At 46.9% G+C, this 23,525-nt stretch overlaps 2 protein-coding genes across 3 annotated transcripts in view; both read left to right on the forward strand.

Annotated features, from left to right (window-relative positions):
• AKAP10 (A-kinase anchoring protein 10) overlaps positions 1-595 on the forward strand; it is a 79,320-nt gene extending 78,725 nt beyond the window's left edge. The window contains exon 15 of the mRNA XM_081162688.1: positions 508-595. Coding sequence (XP_081018814.1) covers positions 508-513 — 6 coding nt within the window. The 3' untranslated portion in view covers positions 514-595. The remainder of the gene's footprint in view (positions 1-507) is intronic.
• Positions 596-19,793: 19,198 nt separating this feature from the next.
• ULK2 (unc-51 like autophagy activating kinase 2) overlaps positions 19,794-23,525 on the forward strand; it is an 87,392-nt gene continuing 83,660 nt past the window's right edge. The window contains exons 1-3 of one of the 2 annotated variants that reach the window (XM_081161161.1): positions 19,794-20,000; positions 21,189-21,281; positions 22,584-22,625. In XM_081161161.1, coding sequence (XP_081017287.1) covers positions 19,911-20,000; positions 21,189-21,281; positions 22,584-22,625 — 225 coding nt within the window. In that variant the 5' untranslated portion in view covers positions 19,794-19,910. The remainder of the gene's footprint in view (positions 20,001-21,188; positions 21,282-22,583; positions 22,626-23,525) is intronic. The other variant, XM_081161162.1, reaches the window with a different exon arrangement.

Below are 23,525 nucleotides of genomic sequence, written 5' to 3' on the forward strand. Positions count from 1 at the left end.
AGAGACGCAGCCTCACAGGCTTGGCCATTTCTCCTTCTACGGCAGTTGACTTTCATATCATGGCTCTTTCTTCACTTAATGAATCCTCTGTGGATGGGCATTTAGGTTTGAGGTTTTTCTCTGTTACAAACAATATTTTAATGAACATCTGTGTATGTAAGTCTTTGCCCTCTCTTAGGAGTGTGCTGTTGGGTTAATTCCTAGAAGCAAAATTACTCTGTCAGAAAGTAGATGTTTTGTCTTAGTATCTATTGCTAAAATGGAAAGAAAAGCAATTCTGGGTGTCAGTCCTTCTTACGTAACCTCAGGGTGAGTTGCTTGACCTCTTTAAGCTTCCATTCACACATTTGTAAATAAAGATAATTGTAGTATTTTACCTCACGCTGTAGTCAGCGCTGGTATTTAGTAAACATGCACTAAGTGTCGGCTCCCTTCCTCCTTGGTCTGGAACATAACGTGTCACTGGTGATAGGCGTGTACCTGACCTTTTTCTTTGTCTTTTTTCAGCTATGATGCAACACCCAAGATAAAGGAAACCTGCTTTTGAAAAATAAGAGAGTATTTTCCCTTTGATTGGACTCTTCACACAGCCAGTGAACACAGAGCCCTGTACTTCTTTCCTCTGGTGTATCCCCACAAAGTGTGGCGACAATCCTGGACTTCCACCATCCACAGAGTGACATGTAGACGTTTGCTGCACGTGATGTTCACAGCGACAGTCATAAAGAGACAGTGGTATTGTTTACATTACTAGAAAATTAGTTTTCCAACGGCAATAACCCATTTATGAGAGAGTTTTAGCCCACTGGAATAGACAGGACCGCATGCTGTGGCAGGCAGGTCTGCAGTGGTAACCACCCTTCACAGCATCAGGAAGCGGGTACCAGAGGTGCTTTGCTTTGGCCTCTTGAGACCACGGGAGTCAGCCCCCCACGAGCTAGGCAGCGCGGTGCCGGCAGGTGGCTTTTCCTCAGTGGCACAGGGTGAAGGCTCTATGCAGTCTGCCTCCACAGGGCATTAATTTAGAAGGAAGCAGATATGTCACAGGTCAAGTCTGAGTGGCATTGTCCTTCCTTTTGGGGACAGTATACAATTTTCACATTTTAATGGCTCCTGAGGTGCAGTGTACTTGAAGCTGGTCTTTCCCCTGCTAACCAAAGGGTGGGTTTCCTGTCCTTGGAGCATTGGAACTTGCTCCTTGGGATGCTATGCTCTGGGTCCTTTAACTTCCTTTCAGAATACATAGCGATCACTCCAGTGTTCCCCTGTGGTACCTTGAACAATGTTTATTCCCAGGTTGTATGATGTTTTTTGAAGAAGGTGAGAAGGCAGGGGGTGGGGGGAGGAGATGCACTCAGTTTTAATTGCCTCCCCTTTCTTAGCTCTGAGCTGGAACGTGTGCAGTGGTTGGCCTTTTCCTTCCTGTCTTTAGGACAGTAAGAGACTCCTCGCTGCACTTCTGCTCAGTGGACTCCTGGGGTGCACTGCGCTGCCATCAGCAGGGCTGCCACACTGGCCAGCGGACACCACTGCTCCCCACATGTGACTTCTTGAGGTGAGGGAGTGTTCTTAGGTGGGACTGCTTTTGCTCAGACTTTGCAAAAATATATATATATATTTAAATATATATAATTATTAATCACCTCTGTCCTTGAGAAATCTTGAATGAATAGAGAGTTTATTCCTTTGCAATATTTGATTGTATAGAGAGAGGCACACTGTTCAGCGTCAGAAGAAGCAGGAAGGCTGTGTATAAGTTTTTGGTACCATGTACCACCTCTGTTATTCTAGAGCTGAGTATTCATGTACTTAAACCATATTCTATTTAATTGTGTTTGATTTTAAATATATATATGAATTATATTTAAAATTGTGTCAACTTTCTGCTTTCAGGGCATTTATAGCTCTTCTATTAAAATTGTTGACTCTTCCAAATATTTCCATTTGCTTTACAAAAACCCAGAACATGAGCCACCACTGGACTTGACCTGTGTTTGGCGTGTATGGCATAGACCTGAAATTTTATGAGGTGTATGTTGTGTGACTAATTCATTTTGTTCTTTTAACAAAATATTTCCGTTTGTTTCTCTTTGCTTCAATCTCTAAATCACAGAAAAGCCATAAAGGTCACAGAATAAAAGTGTGGTTTTTGGGTGACTCTTGCTGCCTGTGCATGCTTTGGAATAACAATTTCTGTGAAGCTCTAGGCTGTTTAAAGTGTGCTTTCAGTTAAGATACTCTCCAGTCATTTCTGTATATGCATTTTGAACTTCTAAGCTAGAGATGTCAGTAGTTGCAGGGTCCTTCTCAGAAGAATGGCAGCTTTGAGACTCCATTACATTTTTCTGGCCCACCTGCCGTGGGACACAGAAACAGAATGTGACCTGAAATATTTGCCAGATTTAATATGTGATCTAAAGTCGATCCTTATTTTTGAATTAGAATTGGATTCATCTGACATTGCCCACTGTGTTCTAGGCTATGTGCAGTGTACTCACAAAATACAATTTCCTGGCAGGCTTTTATAAGTCAAGGGATTAGTTGAATATCCATCCTTATGTTGTTGAGTTCAACACAAATTGTTAGAAAAAATGTTAGTGAGAAAGTGATACCTGTTGTAATGTGACCTGCCTTTATCACTCCTGTAAGACCTGATGGACATAAAAAGCAGATGTGACCCCAGTCCAGTGACAAGCAGGAAGCGGCGTTTTGTAGCTGTCGGCTTGGCTTCCGTGTTCAGCAGAGCTCTATGAAACTAAGCCACTTACTGGGCTGGGACTTGCACTAGTTCAGTAGCAGTTGGAGGGGAAGATCACTGAATTGTAGAGAATCACATACTTGCTGTTTCATTCCAGTGCTGATAGCGAAGCCCCTGAAGTGCTGCGGCCTCTCTCGAATGATGTTGTTGGGGTACCTGCCTGACTCACACCGGCCCTGCTCGCCCACACAGGAGTGGGGACCGAGTTTGCATACACTGACCTTTTCCCTCCCCTCTCCCACATAGCAGTCGCTTGGACCAGGGTTGAACTCCTGATCCAAACAGGCCCAAGAAAATTCTTTATCTTAAGAATTTTGCAGGGGGAATGAGGGATACCAGAGGCCATCCTAAGATAAGGACCCGTGAGCCAGCACTGCATGGACAGGCAGCAGTTCAGAAGTAGAAACACAGAGAGAGTGGGCCTGAGAAAGCTGCCCTGGTCGCCCTGAGGCCTTGCTGGTGTCTGGGTCCGGCCGGGGAGCCTCGCGTGGACTCTACTAACCCCTCCACTAGCCTTAGAATGGATTTGGCTTTTTGAAAATCAGTCTAAAGTGAGCTTCTGTTACATGCACTCAAAAGGCTCTAGATTAAAATACTACCAGACTGCTCTAATTACTAATGACTGTGTGCTTGTTGTGTTTGCAAGTACCACTGAATTCTGCAGACTGTTTCTTCCGTAAACCTTGGTCATTTTGTGTATTCCCTCAAAATGGAATCCTAAGCTCCATGTTTGCATGGAGGAGTTCCTCAAGCCCAGGAAAAGGGCAGGTCCTTGCCCTGTTGTGGGAGGGTCCCCATTAGGACTCAGGCCTTATGGACGGAGGGCCTTTTCATACTTCCCAGCATCCTTCTGAAGAGCAGACACTGTCACACCATCGCCACTCTTAGCAACTATAATAATTCCCCCCAAAATAGAGGGCATTTCTATTAATGAGTAACTGATACAAACTTAAAATGGTGGAGGGCAATAATTATTAGAAAATTTTCAAATGCTGATCATGTGTATGTGCTGGGCAAGGTCTCTGGCCATTGGCTGAGTGAACATAAAGCCCAGCGAAGCCCTTCAGGGTTACAATTTAGGAGACCCACACTCACAATTACTCTGTGAGCACTGTAGGCACTTAGGAGGCCTCTGCTTGGGCAGGATAGGGATTGGCTCACAGGGGAAGTATGGCACTCCGTGTTTTGGACACGTGGAAATGGCCATGGAAGGCATTGAAGGGGCCATTGGCAGCAAAGGTCTGGAGGGCATTTATGTTCAGAGGCAGAAGCCTATTTGTTTGCCTGTCACACAGGGTGGTATTTCTGCCTTAGTAATGTTATGCAAACATCTCAGTCTCTTACCTTCAAACTTCCTACTCCAGCACAGGCAGGGTGTCGCAACTCATCTGCATCCACCACCCACAGGCACCACCGAGCAGCCTGTAGGAGCATAGGCTGGGCAGCTGGGCCCTCTAGGCCCAGCCTCTGGGGGTTGGGCAAGGTGCCTTGGAAGAGTGGGCTTAAGTTCAGTTTGAAGGGAGCCAGGATTCACCAAGGAGCAAATGCCAAGTGCCCTGTCTTTTTTTTTTTTTTTTAACTCCTCACTATGTCCACTGCTTTTTAGAGAGAGAGTGGAAGAGAAAGAGAGAGAAATATTGATGTGAGACACGTGGATTGGTTGCCTCCCCCACATGCCCCAACCGGGACTCGGGATCGAGCCTGCAACCGAGGTATGTGCCCTTGGCTAGATTCAAACTTGGGAACTCTTCAGTCCGCAGGCCAGTGCTCTAACCACTGAGTGAAACCGGCTAGGGCCCAAGTTCCCTGTCTTGCATGTACCTTTGGGCTCATCCCTAAATGATTCCAAGCTGGCCTTTCCCTACATCACAGTAAGAGCCCCACATGCTGTGCACCTCGTGAAAAAGGCTCTAGCTGAGGAGCACCCTGGGTCTCCAAACTAGCTCTTAGCAGGGGCCAGCCTTGTGAGCGCACCAGAGTCCAAGGGCTCCTCCCGGACCTGAGGCTTGGCAAAAAGCAAACTTTGTACCTTCCAGTTACAAAACTACTGGCTTAGCCCAGCCGGGCGTGGCTCAGTGGTTGAGCGTCGACCTGGGATCCAGGCGATCGGGGTTCGATTCCCGGTCAGGGCACATGCCCGGGTTGCGGGCTGGATCAATGACTCTCTCATCATTGATGTTTCTGTCTCTCTCTCTCTCTCTCTCTCTCTCCTTTCCTCTCTCTGAAATCAATAAAGATATATTTAAAAAAAAAACAAACCACTGGCTTAGCCAGTGCTCATCCACTCAGAAGTATTTTAATGTCTACTAAGTGCCAGACATTGGTGCAGGGACACAGGAAGGAATAAAACAAGATTTTGGGCCACTTGGAGCTTCCATTCTACTGAGGAGGAGGGAAAAGTTTGAAGTTCCATCAAAAACGGGTGCTGGTATTTTTGATTCAAGATGACCTCTTAAGCCTGTTATGCAGCACCCTTTCCTTCCAAAGTCATCCTGGAAGTCATCGGCCTTCTTTCCTGACCCACAGGGAGACCACAGGAGAAGGGCCCCTCCTTCCCTGACCTCTCACCTCACCCTTTTTCGAGCACCCACCTTCCACAGCCCCTCGAGGGCCCACTGCTGTGCCATTCCATCTGCTCACCGCAAGACTAGACACTCAGGTGTTGAGCACCTGGTTGACAATAAGGGGTGGGCACCTTGGTATCGGAGGCTGAGGAGGGTAAGTCGCTCTGAATAGGGTACAGCTTGGAGGACGCCACAGGATCAGTCTCAGCCGAGTGTGAAGTTATTCTACGCATGTGACATAAAATCCTGACCTTGGGAAAACCTAGCTGGCCACTGAGCCAGTTCCGGGAGGCGACTGGCTCCTTCCGAGCTCTCCTCTAATGGTGATAACAATAACCACTGAGTACATACTGTGTGTCAGGCACCATGTCCTCTGACCCGTGTGGCAATATTAGAATACTTTTCCCTTGCTAGAAATGAGGAGGCTGAGGCTTAAGAGGTAGAGGAATTTCTCCAAGGCCTTGCCTCCGGGAATCACACCCTCTTCCGCTTGGCTCGGCTCGGCTCTGCTGCAGACTGTTGGCTCTTCTCTCATCTGCTGCTCGTTGGTGCTCACTAAAGAGAGTGTAGCAGATGTCGAAGGTTTAAGAAAAATTGAGGGGATTGTAGCTTTAAAATGAAACACATTCCCCTTTCCCTCTGGGAACTACCATGCTGTTGTCTGTGCCTGTGTTTTTGTTTGTCTTGTTTTTCATTTGTTGCTTTCTTTCTTTTAAGTTTCTTTATCTTTATTGTTGAAAGTATTACAGGTGTCCCCTTTTTACCCCCATTGATCCCCTCCACCCCGCATCCACCCCACCCCCAGGCCTTCCCCAGACCAGTGTCTGTGTCCATGGGTTATGCTTATAAACATGTAAGTTCTTTGATTAATCTCTCCCCACCCACCCACCCTCCCCACCTTCCCTCTGAGACCCCTCAGTCTGTTCCATGCTTCTGTGTCTCTGGATCCACTTTGTTCATCAGTTTATTTTGTTTATTACATTCCATTTATGAGTGAGATCATGTGGTACTTGTCTTTCTCTGACTGGCTTATTTCACTTAGCGAAATACTCTCCAGGTCCATCCATGGTGTCCCAAAGAATAAAAGATCCTTCGTCTTTACACCTGCATAGTATTCCATGGTGTAAATGTCCCACAGCTTTTTATCCACTCATCTACTGATGGGCACTTGGGCTGTTTCCAGATCTTAGCTATTGTAAATTGTGCTGCTATGAACATAGGGGTGCATATATTTTTTCTGATTGGTGTTTGGGGTTTCTTAGGATATATTCCTAGAAGTGGGATCACTGGGTCAAATGGAAGGTCAATTTGTAATCTTTTGAGGAAACTCCACACTTTTCTATAGTGGCTGCACCCGTCTGCATTCCCACCAGCAGTGCACCAGGCCTCCCCTTTCCCCACACCCTCGCCAGCACATGTCATTTGTTGATTTGTTGATGGAGCCATTCTGACCGGTGTGAAGTGATACCTCATTGTGGTTTTAATTTGCATCTCTCTGATGATTAGCGAGGCTGAGCTTATTTTCCTATTGTCTCTTGGCCATCTGTAGGTCCTCTTTGGAGAAGTGTCTATTTAGTTCCTTTGCCCATTTTTTTCATTGCATTGTTTGTCTTCCTTTTGTTAAGTTGTGGAGTTCCTTATATATTTAACCCTTTATCAAATGTGTCCTTAGCAAATATGTTCTCCATAAAGTAGGCTCCTTCTTCGTTTTGTTGATGGTTTCTTTTGCTGTACAGAAGCTTTTTATTTTGATGCAGTCCCATTGGTTTATTTTCTCCTTTGTTTCTTTTGCCCTGGGAGGTGTATCAGCAAACACATTGCTACAAGAGATGTCTGAGATTTTGCTGCCTATGTTTTCCTCTAGGATTTTTATGGTTTCATGTCTTACATTTAAGTATTTTATCCATTTTGAGTTTACTTTTGTGTATGGTGTAAGTTGGTGGTCTAGTTTCATTTTTTTGCATGTACCTGTCCAATTTGTTGCTTTCACAACAATTTGTATATATCACACGAGTGAAATCATATGGTTCTCAACTTTCTGACTGGCTTGTTTCTCATAATATTCGCAAGGTCCATCCATGTTGTTGCAAATGGCAGCATTTCATCTTTTCTAATGGCTGAGTAGTATTCCGCAGCATGTATGTCCCACATCTTCTTTATCCAAGTTCTATCGCAGGACACTTTCGTCGTCTCCATGTCTTGGCCACTGTGAATAATGCTGCAGTGAACTTAGGGGTGCATAAATCTTTATGATACAATGTTTTCAAATTTTTCGAGTAGATACCTGAAGAGGGTTGCTGGGTCATACGGTAACTCTCCTCTTAATTTTTTGAGGAACCGCCAGACTGCTTTCCACAGTGGTTGAACCAGTCTACATTCCCACCAGCAGTAAATGAGGTTCATTTTCTCCACAGCCTCTCCAACACCTGTTATTACTTGCTTTTCTGATAATATAGCGACTCTAACAGGTGTGAGGTGGTCTCTCATTGTAGTTTTGATTTGCATTTCCCTAAGAGCTAGTGAAGCTAAGCATCTTTTCATATACCTGTTGGCTACTTGTATGTCTCCTTGGGAGCAGTGTCTGTTCAGGTCCTCTGCCCATCTTTTAATTGGATTGTTTGTCTTTTTGGTTTTGAGTTGTATGAGTTCTTTATATATTTTGGGTATTAACCCCTTGTTGGAGTTGTTTGCAAATATTTTCTTCCATTAAGTCAGTTGCCTTTTTGTTCTGTGATGGTTTCTTTCTCTGTGCAGAAGCTTTTTAGATTGATATAGTCCCGTTCATTTATTTTTGCTTTTATTTCCCTTGCCTTTGAGGTCAAATTCCTAAAATACTCTCTAAGACCAGAATCGCTAAGTTTACTACCTATGTAAAGGGTAAAAGGGGGGCAAGTATATGGTGATGGAAGGAGATTTGGCTTTCTGTAGTGAACACACAGTGCAGTGTACAGATGATATAGCATAGAATTGTACACTTGAAACCTATATAATTTTATCAACCAATGTCTCCCCAATATATTCAGTTTCAAAAATAAAGTGTATGCTCTTTACACACACACACACACACACTTAAATACATTCCATCCATTACCTTAAAGTAGTTTTTAAACTTTCACATGCATCAGGATCCCTTGGAGAACTTGTTAACTCCCAGAATTTTAGTGGGATTTAGTAGGTCTGGGGTGGAGACTGAGACTTTGCATTTTTAACAGATTCCCAGATGCTGCCCCTGCTGCTCCAGAGACCACACTTGAGAATCGCTGCCTTAAAGTCTCCTATAAATTGGGAAGTGAATATTTTTATTGGAAAAGCCCATGCTTTACAGAAATGTAATTTGAGACCTATTGCTCATGACTCATTCAAACAAGCACATAAATTCTATTAGTATTCAGGCATTTATCAAAGCCAAGAACACCCAAACACCACCACTGTCTCAGTCAGTGGGCAGGTCTGAGGTGGTGGAGGCCAGTCTCCCCCCACCAAGGCTTAGAAGAGGCCACAGGCCAGTCTCTGCCTGTCTTCAGCTCCCCAGCCCCCAGTGCCTTTGTTGGACACAGTGTAGGTGGTGACATACTCCTCCGGGGCCGAGACTTCAGGCTGTTGGTGTCACCCCAAGGTCCCTGTGGAACCTTTTGCACAAATGCTGTCTGGTCCATTTCCTTTTAGTTCGCCCCCAGGTCCTAGATGCCAGCTGCCCTTTGAGGTCCTGACCATGCGTCCCTGACCTGTGTCTTCCTGCGTCCTGTCCAAGGCCCGCCCTTAGGTACTGGCACTCCATTCTCCCTCTTCACTTGCCCTCCACCATTTCTTCTCCGTGTGCTTCCTGAGGCCTGTTTTGTGCCTGCTCTACTTGCTGAGGATATGGCAGCAGGACCCAGGACAAACTGCTTTCCTTTGCAGTCTAGAAAACAAATAATGACAACTCATGTGATGCATATTATGGGAGTGAGCAGGGAACCTGTTGGAGGGAGTGCACAGTCAAGGTGGGCCCACCCTTTGTAATCCACAGGGTTTCCCCAGGACATCTGCATGTACCTTTTGCCTCAAGGTAGTGTAATTTCTTCACAGTCCTGACACCGACAGGCTACTGCTGCCCCGCTGGACCAGGACTTTGTCTCAGCTTTGTCCACGGCCACCCACTCCTGGCCCCTGCTTCTGGGTCCTTGCTCCGCTTCCTCCACTGCTGCCTGGGAGGCCTCTCTGCCACCTGCTTGGCTCCAGGACTCCTCCCTATCTGCCTCCAAGTCCTTGGGCTCCACTCCCACCTTTTGTCACTCCTTCCTCACTCCAGGAAACCTGATGTAGAGCTCTTTGGCCTTTTCTGTTCCCCAGAACATATTTTACTCTTCAAACACACCCACGACCAGACTTTGTCGGCTCCTGCAGCAGCTCTACCTCTCGTTTCTCCTCACACTTAGCCCACAGCAGCCTCCACTGATGGGAGTTTTGCACGGTTATAGATCCCTCCTATTGGAATGAGTTACGGGGTGTGGGGATTCGGTGACTATTCCAGGGCATGTTCCCTCACTGATACAACAGTAAGGTTTGTAAACCAGCCTCTTCAAGAGCAAGTTCAAGAGCAGTAAGCAAGTACATGGTTTGTTGTGAGGATTACAAACATGCACTGACATGGTAATTGGGGTGGAGAACTGTCCTGATGTCAGGCTTGGATCAAACTTCCCAATGACATTGTCACACGAGGGTTTTAAAATGCTGCATCCCAAACAACTTAGACGCTAGTGAAGGAGACACGCTTCAAGAAACTGGCTCTAGATAATGATGAAGGCATTGATGTCCAAGATGCATGTCGAGAGTTTGAATAAAATTTTTACTTGAAATGTGAATGGAGGGAAAAAAGCAATATTTTATATTACTGTATTATTGTATATAATGTTATTTTAAACATGCATGTGTAACTAAATAAATTAGATATTATAACTAGACATCTGACTATTTCATCAACATTCCTAAAAGTTTAAATACTCAGATCGATACCTTAATTTTCTTTCATTCCCTGACTGATCTAGGGTCCTAGATCTTGCCACACTAGCCCTTAAACTGTGCCTCTCCCCACACTTTCCTCAGTGGCCTTTCACCTCAGAGCCCTGCCTTTACTCAAACACTGCCCACAATTTAAAATGTCCTTCCCCACAATCTGCCCTAAAGAAGTCCTCATGTGTGAATGCTGGCTCACGTTCTCCTGTCCTCCAAAACCTCCCCTGATTTCCATCTGAGTTCAGCCCTGAGTTCCCCTGAGCACACCTCACATAGCATCCAATTTGGCTTGAGCAAGGGTCGGTTCTAGACCCATCTGCTTCAGCCAAGGTCAGTGAGCACTTCCCTGGAGAGGCCTGGATTTGATTGGAGGGAGCCTGGCCCAGGAGAGGGTGGGGGTGGAAGTGGGGGAGGGTCTGTTTTAAATGAACCAGGCCCAGCTCATGGCTTCCATCTGCCCACGATCAGAACTAAGCCTCCCCATGCCTTAGAGGCCAAAGGGGTCCCTATATGCTCCTGCAATAAGCTGATGCTATGTCTCTCGTGCTGGTTCAGCAGTTCACAAGCAGGATTTGCAGGTGCTTGCGTGTCCCTGAGACCCTTTTGGGAGGTCTGCAAGGTCAGGCTGTTTTCATAATAACACTAAGACGTTAGTTGCCTTTTTCACCATATGAACATTTGCACTCGTGTAAAAGCAATGGTGGGTGAAACTTCCAGCACTGTACAGGAACCTGGACAGTGACACCAAACTGTGCAGGTGGTCGTGTTCTTCACGACCATGCACTTGCCGTTAAAAAAGCCAGGCCCTGCCGGTGTGGCTCAGTGTTTGGAGCATCAGCCCCTGCCCCAGAAGGTCGTGGGTTTGATTCCCAGTCAAGGGCACATACCTGGGTTGCAGGTTCGATCCCTGGTCCCAGTTGGGGCGCGTGTGGGAGGCAACCAATCTCTGTGTCTCTCTCACATCAATCTCTCTCTCGCCCTCCCACTCTCTAAAAATCAATGGAAAAAATATCCTCAGAGGATTAAAAAAAATTTTTTTTAAAAAAAGCCAATTTTCCATAAGAATGTCCTTGATGAAGCAATAACAATTATTTCATTAAGTTTCAACCTGCAAGTACATGTTTTTTAATATGTGAGACAAAAGGGAAGCCCGCCTAGAACACGTGCGCACGCAGAAGCGCCCAGGCTGTCTCCAGGAGAGGCGCGTAGGCAGGTGTTCGGGCCGTGGGCGCGCTGCTCACTGTCGCGGGGCACCATGAAGGGGCACCTGGCCACCTGGTCATCAGACTTGGGTATTTAAAAGACATTTTCTTGAAAACGAATGAAGTGAGCCTGTCACTTCAGGAAGAAAACACTCACAGTATTTATTGCCAAGGATAAAATTTGAATTTTCATGCAAAAATTAGAATTTTGGAAAACTAGTATTCACCACTGTGAGCTTGATAACTTCCCAGTACTTAAAGGCATTTTTGATGAGATCTGGTTAACAAATGTGATTTTTAAAATATCACATGATGAAATGTGTCAGCATTTGGAAGATTGCACAACCCAATGAATCGGTATTTTCCAAGTGACCAATGTGTAACATACAAAACCATGTACATAGGTAAGAGATTCATTCAAAGTGCAACATCCACCAGTAGATTTTAATATTAGTATAAAAAGTGCATTGATGGGGTCTCAGATTCGACATTGCGACTGACCTTTAAGAAACACTTGTCAAGTTTTGGTGCAGTATCAAAGAAATACCCACAAAGCTATTAAAACACTCCTCCCTTTTCCAAATATGTATCTGTGAGGCCAGCATTTCTTCATGTGCTTCAGCCAAAACAACAGACTGAGGGCAGAAACGGATGAGGAGAAGCCAGCTGTCTTGTTTAGCCAGATATAAAGGAGATTTGAGGAAAAAAAGCAAAACACTATCCAACTAAATTTTTTTGTTTTAAAATATTATTTTTCATATTTTCATAATTACATGTAATGTATAATTTGTTACTATTGTGTATTCTTTTTAAATAAAATATTTTAAGCATTTTTGTATTTTAACTTATGATACAGTGTATGTCAGTAGATAAAACCCACACAAACTAAAGTTCTTTGGAGATCTTCAATACATTTTACAGATGAGAAGGGTTTCTGAGCTGAAATGGCCTGGGGAGGGCCCCACTCGTCCAAGCCCCGGCCGGTGGCGGAAGCCACGCACCAGGGCGGAGCTCGTCTCCACTGTGCGGCTGGCGGGGAAGTAGGTTCAGTTCCACGCTGTGCCGCATCCTTGCTGGGGGTGTTCGGCCCTGTGTCTCCTCCCTGGACCTTGTGTCACCTGTGGAAATGCAGATGGTGACGCTCTGGCAGCTGGTGGTGGCACCGTGAGAGAAGGCCACTGATTTGAAAGCTATCTGGAAGTGCAATCAAAAGGTCTGGGTGATGTATTAGGAAGAGTGTGAGGGGTGGTTTTCTTTGGTTTATCACGAAGAAAGACCCTTCCTACTAACCACAGTCCCAAGGCTGCTCTCAGAGTAAAGAGCCGGCTGTCGTGCAGACCCTGGTTCCTCGCTAGAGGCATCTCTAATCACGAGGACTTACTTATGTTGTGTAATTGCCAAGACAGGGAAGCAGATTTCCTCTTCTCCCCGCTGTGGTGAGAATTGCTGATCCGATGTCATCACCCAATTCAAGACGGAGTGAATGTTGTGTCCTGGCTGGAGAACCCAAAGTTATCTCCTCTGCCCCTTGGGCACCTGGCCTGGATCCCCCACCCGAGGTAACCACAGAGCTGACATGCTGGACCTCTGGGAAGGGAGCTCATGGGTTCTGTGAGCATGGCCTCGGTGCAGAAAGAGCAGAGATGGTGGAACCCGATGGCAAGCCCTCAGCTCTGGCTGGGGCGGGGCAGACGGCAGGGGAAGCTGGCAGCCCGCTGTCCTCCCTGAGCCTTCACGAGGGCATCTCTACGGAATCCACACAAACCTGGTTCCATGAGCTCCCAGAGCACAGGGTGAAAGCTGCTTTCAAGAACAGGTCACATTAATCATGTTCCCAGAGACTGACACACAAATATATGTGCCACCAAATGAACAGAAGGCTGACCGTGCTCAGTGCCGGTGGGAATGCAGAGCAACCAGAACCCAGGCTGCTGAGGACAGAGAGCAATCGCCCTATATTTAGGGTGATGTTCACAATATTTAGCAATATTTAATACTATTTAAACAACATAAACAACATTTAACAATATTACATGTTAGTATACAAATAATCTCAAACATTATATTTTATTTTCTGAGTAAACTAAACAATAATAGATGTAACACAGACTATTAAATACTTCAATAATTCCTAAATAACTTAATATTTTGAAGTTGTCGGGTGATCCTTCATCTGAGAGGGCTGTTACTAGGTAAATGAGAGCTCTGTCTAAACCTTGGTTTAACGATAAGGAGCTATGACAAATTCCCCCATGACTCCTCCAGTAAAGTCTCAAGATGACTTGTGTTTTTAAAATGTAGAGAATATGACTTAATATTAACTATATTGTTTATGGCTCTGAATCTTCTGAATCCTTTTATAATGTCAGACTTTTTAAACATATTCAAAGTCTATTTTCAAGTATATATAAAATAATTTGTTGGTATGTCTTATTTAATCAGTTCACATGATTTTATTAATCTTTGTCCATCTTTAGTCCATGGTGCTAAAATGTCATTTGGACAAGTTCCAGAATTTGATAAATGGAAAGATTTAAAAGTTTACTGTAATTTTCACTTTTGTCATTTAAATAGTAAGTTAATTTTCATATAATTAAACTAAAAGTTTCTCTTAAAATTGATACTACGTTTTATTTCTTATAGCATACCATATCTTTGTTTTTTCTTTTTTTCATTCTCTTTTCATAGTTTTCCTTACTTAGCTTTATGTGTTCAGTCACTTTTATCATTTCCCTAATTAATCCACAAGTCCTCAAACTTCTTAGTCTCAAGACCCCCAACATATTTGTTGTATTAAAAATAAGAACTAAGAGATTCAAAATATATTTATTCTTAATTTATTGAAAAATAACATTAAGCCCATAATAAATTAACACAACATATTACTGTGAAAAAGAACTGTATTTTCCAAAACAAATGTTGTGAGAAAAGTGGCTTTTGCATCATCAGGGCTAATATTGACACAGTGAAAAAAATAATTCATGTCTTCATGTTTTTATGAAAATAGCTTTGATCTCACAGAATCCCTGAAAGTGTCTCAGAGAACTTCAGGACTCCTCAGAGGTTTCAGGACCATGGAATTGTCTATCATCTTCAATAGCATTCTTGTAAAAATGAAGTACTGACTTTTCTATTATAATATATATCATTTATTAAATCCAAACTCTTACTGTTGTTTATTAAATAGCTACTTCCATGTTACAATTTTTCTTAAACTCTAGGGAGCAGGACTGATAGAATTTTAGCTGCTCCATCTTTCTAGGATAATGGGCTGCCTATCAAGTTCAGCTCTTCATCCAGTCATCATTATTTCAATCCAACTTCCAGATATTTTATTTTATTCTCCTGGCTGTTATTTGACGTATGGTAGTAAATATAAAGTTTTGCAAGGAAAGATTTACAGAACTTACTTGATTTGCAAATTTGTTGCATGATCCAGAGATAACTGGATAAAGTGACTAAGTGCCAAATGGAAACATTTGGAAGTTTTCTACAAATCTGGCTGGAACGCTAGACTTTCTCCTTAGCGTTACTCTGGCACCATCTGTACAAAGGCCAATGAAGTTTTCACATATATATTTCTCATTGAAACCATTTTTCTTGAGCACTGACAAAGTTAATATATGATTTTAAATGTTGTTCCTGCTAGCGCCACGAAATCCACAAGACCCACTAAACAATCTTCCACATCTTATATTTTGCACTCTAAGTACAGTATTAAAATACTTTTAATACTGAAACAATAGATGTCATTTGTTGATAATGATAGAAATTGTACAGCCTGTCTCCTACGTTTTCCAGAAAGTTGTAGTTGCCTCTGAGGTGTGCTGCCCGGTGACACCCCCTGGGTGGAAGCTAAGGCCCAGTTGGGGAAGAAATACGTCAGCCTCCCGCTTTCTGCCCCGTCAGGGCCTCGGCCCCAGAGAGCTGCCTCGGGTGCTCTGGGGCTGGGGCGATGCCCTCGGGGCAGGCCCATCAGGTGAGTGCGTGAGCTGGGACATTTTGGCTCCATGTAGGTCAACTGCTGTTTTGCTCTCGAGCTTTCTGCTGGGGTCAAGCCTGCATCACTGTTCTCTCTCTGCCACTCTTGCTTCCACACCCTCCTGTCACAGCGAGAATCCCCAATAATCACCCCGATTCCAGGCCCGCGTCTGTTTCTAGAGAAGCCACCTGGGACAGTTGCCTCCTTCCAGTAGGCAGCGCTTTAGGAGAGGGAGCTTACATCTAGCTGCAGTGAGACATTTATTATACTGTGGTTCTTTTTTGAAGTTCTAATAAATCCATCGTGGATGAAAATGTTCTTTTTAAACTATGCAGTAGATTCTGTTTAAATTTTTGCATAAAATTTAAATAAAATTTAAAGTATTTTTACTTTTTATCACATTAGCAAAATAGTTCTTTTAGGAGTTTTTCTATTTTGGATGCTTTATTTGGGAAACTGACTCATGATGCTTTTTGAAATTTATCTCAGTCATGTTTGCAACTATTCTTTATTTCAACTATTAGCATTAACAGAACATTGTGGCCATTCCAATGAAATATGCATTTAGTAGTTGTGGGTTTTTTTTTCATTTTTAATCCTCACCTGAGAATATATTTTTTTATTGATATTAGAGAGAGGGGAAGGGGGCAGAGGGAGGGAGAGAGAGAGCGAGAGAAACATCGATTGGTTGCTTCTGAACCTGCCCCAAACGTGGATGGAATCCAAAACCTAGGTATATGCCCTGATTGGGAATCGAACCCGCAGCCTTTTGTTCTACGGGATGACGCTCCAACCAACCAAACCACCTGGCCAGGACAGCAGTTTTAACTTTTAATGATTCAGGTTTTGAGCACTGTTTGCGTCTAACAGTTACAGCAATAGTAAGCTACTTATATTTTTGGTTGAAATAATATAACTTTTTCATTTTAGAAATGCAAATTTGATACCGTTTCTTGTACAATATAGAAAGATGTTCCTTGCTGTTCTCATATTATCATAATATTTAAAAATTCCTCAGCTGAAGTTTATTTTTGAAAAATTTCAGAAGATTTATGTTTATGATTCAGAAGATTTGTCATTATGCTATTTCCTAAAACGTTTAAGAAATACATCTAAACTTGGTCATGTCTTTATTTTGTTTTATTTCCATATTTTATTGTAAACCCACACATGTATAAACATCAAAGCTGTGCACACTGGCTGTTCACAAGAACTTCAAAGTAGAAAGACTAGAGCCCAGTTGGCGCAGTAACAACGATGTGATTTGCAGGGGTTAATAACTGATGCTTCTGTACCTGCCCGGATGCTTCCCTGCCGGGCGGGCTTCCTCACTGGACGTGAGATTTCAGAGGCAGACCAACAATCCTCACCTTCGCTTCCACAGATGTCCTTAAGAGCAGAAGAACACCCCCAGCATTTGGCTGATAAACTAAGTTTATAAAATCAGAATTTACATTGGTAATTTTATCTCTCATTGTAGTTACTATTATAAAGTTTACTAACCAACACGGAAACTTTTCAACAGTTTATCAACAGTAATGGTTACGCACGCACACACAGTTAATACGGCAAATTAAGAACAATGAAAGTCAATCAGATTGGCAACTCTGAGGGATTTCAGAAGCAGACTAAAAACCCTCCTTGCCTCCATTCCTGGATTAAGCTTAACCTTGACCTCTGGCCAGCACCTCCTGTGCCGCCCCTGCAGGGCCTGCTTCTGGGGACCCTCACCCGGCCTCTGGCGGGGCAGCCTTGCTTTGGGGGCAGCCTTGGTTATGCACCTGGACTTGCCCTCAGCTCCAGTCCCTGGCTTTGCAGGACTGTTCAGTGACCTCACCTCCGCTGGGCACACCTGGGGCCCTTCCTGAGGACTCTGTTGTGCCTGTGTCCCCCGCCCTCTGCGGCCTGGAGGAACTCCCAGGGGAAAGAAGAAAGAGCCGCGTGCATGGGAAGCAGCCCCTGGGAGAGCCTTGCTTTGAGGCTTTGCGAACTGAGCGGCACACCTGCATTTTTATCTCCACTCCTTTTTTTATTTTTTGCCTTATCATATTTGGCGTTTGTTACTTGCTGCCGATAGAGTCCTAACTAAATACTCCCTTAGCAAAGCTCCCCCACACCGTTTCTTTTAATAATGAGCCACAGGCCAGAGATCCGTCTGTGTGCAAGCTACACACTTTCTCTATTTTTAACCCTCACCCAACGATATTTTCCACTGCTTTTCAGAGAGTGGAAGGGGGGGGAGAGGGACACATGGATTGGCGGCCTCCCGCGTGCCCAGCTGGGCCGGGATGGAGCCTGCCACGAGGTGTGTGCCCTCGGGACCCTGCCGTCCGGCGGCCGGCGCCCTAACCGCTGCGCAACCAGCCAGGGCCACACTTTCTTTTTTAAAGCAATGGCGTGTTCGTGGGACCCACGCTTGGTCTGTGCATGTAAGATGTGATGCAGGGCTTCGCTAACATCTCCCTACTGTCCTAGTGTGGGTGGTAATTTTGATGACATTAAATATAAACGGTTCAAAACTGTATATTAATTATGAGCTTCATGTCCTAGGGGATGTGACCTTGTGGACAGGGCCAGACTATGAATATGCCCCAGGAAAAGCGCTGAGACGCATGAACTGGGCGTTGGCTCAGCGGACAGGTGCACCTGTGCTCCCACGGATGCCGAGGGGTCAGCCGGAAGGGAGGGGCTGCTCCCCGAAAGCTGAGGCCCAGGAGGTGCGGCGTCGGGCAGGCCGTGGGCCGGCAGCTTCAGCTGTGCTCGGGTGCGGGCGGCTAGCAGGCGGCGCGGGGGCTGCAGCCTGCGCGGGAGTGAGCTCCCCGCTCCCCGCCCCCGCCGCGGGCGTCGCCCTCGCTGCCCCCTACGCCGTGTGTGAGGACGGGCGGCCCGCGCGCGGCCCCGGCCCCCGGCCCCCGGCCCCCGGCCGCGCCCGCACACAGCTCGGCCTCCGGACACCGAGCCTCGGGCCCGCACCCGGAGCGGCGAGGTCGGCCGACAGGCCCCGCCGTCCCGCAGGAACGTGACCTCCAGCGAGAGGGAGGGTTGGCGCCGCCGGTCCGCGCCGTCCGCGCGTGCAGCCCGGGAGCCCCTTCCACCCGCCGACGGGCGCTGCGCGCTCGAGTCCCGGGATGGAAAAATCCCCTCAGTTGCATTCTTCTTTAATGGAAGTGAGCTCTCCAGACACGCGTTAGGCCAGCCGCCCGTGCGGGTGTAGAAGGCCCGCGCGGAGCTGAGGGGCTGGGCTTCTGCCCGAGGGCCGGGCGCCGGCGCCGGCCGAGTCCGCCTCCCGCCGAGGCGCCTGAGGCTCCAGCGGTGAGGGGCGCGCGGCGCTCGTGCCTCTCCGGCGCTTCACTCGGCCCGGCGCTCCCCAGCCGCCCCCTGTCGCTGGGGTGAGGCTTCTCCATTTTGTACGGCTGAGGAGCGTTTTATTGCGCTGACGGCCCGCAGCGCCCCCACCCCCGCCGGGCGCTGCGCTGCCCCCGGGTCTCGGCCGCTGTGGCTACGCCGCCGCGAGCACGGGCGCCGGTGGGAACGCGGCCGGGCGCCACTGTGCGGGCTGCGTGCAGTCACCTGCCTTGCGGCCCGCGACGCCCAACAGTTTGAGGGCGCAGGAACCACCTGCCGGGCCGGCCCGGGGCGCGGCGCCGCGTAGCCGCCTCCCTGTCTCCGAGGCGGGGGTCAGCTCGCCGCCCGGAGCCCGCCCCGCGCGCTCGCACCCGCTCCCGGCCGCGCGGAAGCTGCCGCGGGGTCAGGGCCGCCGGAGCGCGGCCCCTGGCGCCTCGGGGAGCGGGCCGCGCCCCAGGGCCGCGCGCACTCATTTTCCTGGCGGAGGGAGCGCGCGGCGCGTGCGTCGGCCTACAAGACGGGCTGACGTCGCGCAGGGGCCGGCAGTCGGCGCGGGACGGCGGCCGCGCGCTCGAGGGGCGCCGCCGGACCCCGGGAGGCGCGAGGGGAGCGCGGCTGTGTGGTCCTAGGGCGGCGGCCGCGGCGGGAGCGCCCTGGGCCGAGAGGGGCGAGGCGGCCGGACCCGCCGGGGATGGGGAGGACCGGACCCCGCGCCTCTTCCCGACGCGCCTGCGGCTCCGGGGGCGCCCAGTGACGGCGGCGGCGGCGCCTCTGGCCGGGTCGCGCCGAGGCCGTTCGCCAGGGAGCCCGCGGCCCGCGGCGGGTCGGGCCATGAGGAGCGGTCGGGGCCGGGCCAGGCCTCGCTGACCCCGGCCCCGCGCGCGCGCGGCGGCCTCTCCCGTTTTCGCTCCGGCCTCCCGGCATGAGCGTCCGCCAGTCCCCGGGGCCGCGGCTGCCCCAGCCCGGCTGCCCGCGGGCGCGCTCCCGGCCGGCGGGCCCGTGGTGCTGATCCCGGCAGCCGCGCCGCCCTGGCCGCTGGCCCGCCGACGCCCCGGGCAGCGGCCATGGAGGTGGTGGGCGACTTCGAGTACAGCAAGCGGGACCTCGTGGGACACGGGGCCTTCGCTGTGGTCTTCCGGGGGCGGCACCGCCAGGTGAGCCCCGCGGCCGGGGGCGGCCGGGGTCTGCGGGCCGCGCGGCCTCCGCGGCGCGTCCTCCCCGCGCGGCCGCGGCCGGACCGGCTGCCCCGAAAGTTGGCGGAGCGGCGGCGTCGAGGCCCCGCTCGGCTCGCCGCCCGAGGCCCGCGGCGACCGCGCTGCGGCGGCGGTTTGTCTTGGTCGGGCGGGATCGTCGTGCGGCCGGCGGCGCCGATTTCCTTCCCCGCCGAGCGCCGGGAACGCGGGCTCGAGGGGCGCGCCCTGCGCGGCCGGGGCGAGCTTTCCTCCGGAGCTCGCCCGCGTCCCGGAGGACGGCGGGTCCCTGCGCAGGCCGGTGGGCGCGCCTCTGCCTGAGCCCCTCCCGGGCGGCCGGGCGCGGCATCCTTGAGGCGATGATTGCGGACCCAGAGGAAAACTGGCTGGTTTTCCGTTGGCCCGAGGCCTTCTCAAAGTCGGGGTGTCCCGCTCCCCGGGACGGGTTCCTCGACACCCCGCCAGCCCCGAGCGCCTTACTCTCCTGGGGTGGAATAGGCGGGCTCCGAGTGGAAATGGTGGGACGCTCCATTTCACAGCCCAAATCAACATGAGAGCAGGTTCAGCTTTTTTTTTCCTTCTTTTTTAAGTTTTTGCTATTTCGAAAACTGGGGTCATACGAGGTTTTAGAATCTAAAGAATTTGGAAAGGCACCTTGGGAGTGGAAATAATCATACAGGGCTTGGCAGTTCTGATTGTTGCCAAGGGCCTGGCTTTGTTGCTTACCTGACCAAGTAATAAGTACTGCTTTCCATTTGTTATGAGAATAACTTAAAACTCACGAAAAAATAGTTAAAACGCGGCTTAATTCTGCCAGACTGTCAAACACTGCCTTCAGGCAGCCATACCGCCTCCCAGTGTATCACCCGCATTCGCCCTAACTTTTCACAGTTGTCAGCTCTTCTTCTTCCACCAGTGCTGGTTCCTATGTGGTCTTGGTACCGTATTTCAGTGGCTGTCTTGCAGGATATTAGCTGTGACACTAACTTATGAAATCCTTTCCCAGTTGTTGGAGATACAGTTCTTTTCCAGTTTTTCCCCTCAGTGCTGTACATGAACTTGCTAAAAACATCTTTAAGCTTATAGATGTTTTTCCTGTTGAATTATTTCTGCAGAATAACTTCCACGAGTAACACTATTTTTCCTTTTCAGAAAACTGATTGGGAGGTAGCTATTAAAAGTATTAATAAAAAGAACTTGTCAAAATCACAAATGCTGCTTGGGAAGGAAATTAAGATCTTAAAGGTATGTTTCTTTATGTGATATTTCATACTGAGTGAAAACGTACTTTAAATGAATGCATGACGGCATACTTTGTAATTTTGGTAGTTGGACCCAAGTTTGAGGATTTTCACCTGTTGCTCTTGTTTTTGCAAGTTCAGTTTTTTGAAACATTGAATACTGACTGGGGAGCTATTTTAAAAAAATGGGTGTTTGTCGCTGTTGTCCAATGCTTAGAGGGACTCTGAAAACTCATAATTCTTTTCCTTTCCTGTTTGTTGTGTTGTTTGGGAAAAGGTGGGCCCCTCTTGTACATCATTTACCTCTTCTTTTGATCCCGTTCCCCGTACAGTTAAGTTTGGGGAGAACTGGCTGTACTTGGGATACTACTTTCCTTGTAAATTGAAGAAAGTTTCCCTTAGAAGTGGTCTTTTTAGATCACTCACAAGCAGTGTCATCCAAGTGAGATGCTTTAAGGAAAAAAAAGGTCCTATGGTCAAATAAGTTCTATTTACTAAATACTTCTTGGAGTCTCAGAGCACTTGGCTCATGAAAGAAAGTCTGAAAGTGATGCAGTAAAGGAACCGGTGTAGGTGTATTTCACCCAGTGTTTCCCAGATGAGTATGCACGTGGAACCGTCATCTAATACCAGTTTTCTTCAACACTGCTACTCTGTGGATGGCTCTTTGAGCAAAGAATTACACTTTGTTTTCTTTCAAGCAAATAATGTGGGGTTTTTTTGTTTTGTTTTTTTAATCCTCCCCGGAGGGTATGGGCACTGATGTAGAGAGAGAGGAAGAGAAAGAAAGAGAAAGAAGAAACAGAACATCTATGTGAAAAAGAAACATTAATCAGTTGCCTCCTGTAGGTGCCCAAACTGGGGATCGAACCCTCAGCCTAGGCTTGTGCCCTGACCGGGAAACGAATCTGCAACCCTTTTTGTGCACAGGCTGATGCTCCAACCGACTGAGCCACCTGGCCAAGCACTTTGGAATTTTATGCCTCTATTGCTGTTAGAAACTGTATATTAAATTTAAAAGATTAGCAGAAAGTCTGTAGTCATATTTATTCTGACATTTATTTTGTAAATGAGTACTTTGGTAAATACCTTGTTAGGAATCTAAAAAACAATAGTGGTAAAAAAAATATTTAGCCCCAAGTAAATTTTGATGAACATTTCTTATTCTTTAGTAGATTGAATGTTGTACTCTAGTAACAGAACTGTAGTATACTAGAAATAGCATCTGTGTGTACTTAAATTAATTTTTATTTGCATATTGAAATATATTTATTAGAATAAATATAATTCTTAATTTTCTTAACAGGAACTTCAACACGAAAATATTGTAGCACTCTATGATGTTCAGGTACCTTATTTTGGTTTTTTAAAAAAAACTTTTATGTCTATTAATAAGGAACTAATTTTTTTTTATTTCATAGACAGTTAAGTGAATCTTAATATAAACAGAAAATTGCCTATTGAAAATATATATAGCTTGAGTTATATGTTTATTAAGGAATTTTAAATAGCATGGGGTAATAGGATACAACAATGTGCTGCATCAGTAAACTTTTTAGCAAGTGATAATATACTAAAGGAGTAGTGTTGTTTTAAAGGTCAAATAGAGGAATATTGGTACCAGATGTGGCATTTCTGTGATGAGTGTAGAAAGGACTATTGTGGACTAATAAAAAGTTAGAGCTTTTTTCTTATTGCAAAGGCAACATTTGCTAATTGTAGAGATATTAGAAAATAAACTAAGGAAGAAAACTGCATATTTGTATCCCAGACATATCTGTGATTATTTTCCCTGTGGCATAATGTAGATTTGCATTTATTTGGAGTTGGAAAGTCTGGTTTCTAAAGTTATCTTTTAAGGCAATCTTTCTGTATTGTCAAAATTACCTTTGGAAATCCTTTTAAAAAAACCATCTTTGGAGCAAGTTGCTATTTTGGGGGCGGACCACCAGAGCAAGTAGTTGACTTACAGTTACAGGCATATTATATTTTAAAATTCCTTCTTTAAATAGGAGAATCACACTTGGCTAGTGTGGTATTGATTCATCCTGTGAGAGCCTCAGGGACCTGAGCCCTGAGGGGACAGCACAGAGAGCTGCTCCCTCCACTCCCACTCCAGAGCGGCTGGGGTGCATGATTTACATCATTTCATTCTTTTGTTTTACTTAGTCTGGATAGTTTAATTTCAGTCAGGTAATGGACATGCTGTGTGATCCTGCTATTATACTGTATTTCTAGCTAAAATCTT

The sequence above is a fragment of the Miniopterus schreibersii genome (assembly GCF_964146895.1).
Source record: "Miniopterus schreibersii genome assembly, chromosome: 16".
Lineage (NCBI taxonomy): Eukaryota > Metazoa > Chordata > Mammalia > Chiroptera > Miniopteridae > Miniopterus > Miniopterus schreibersii.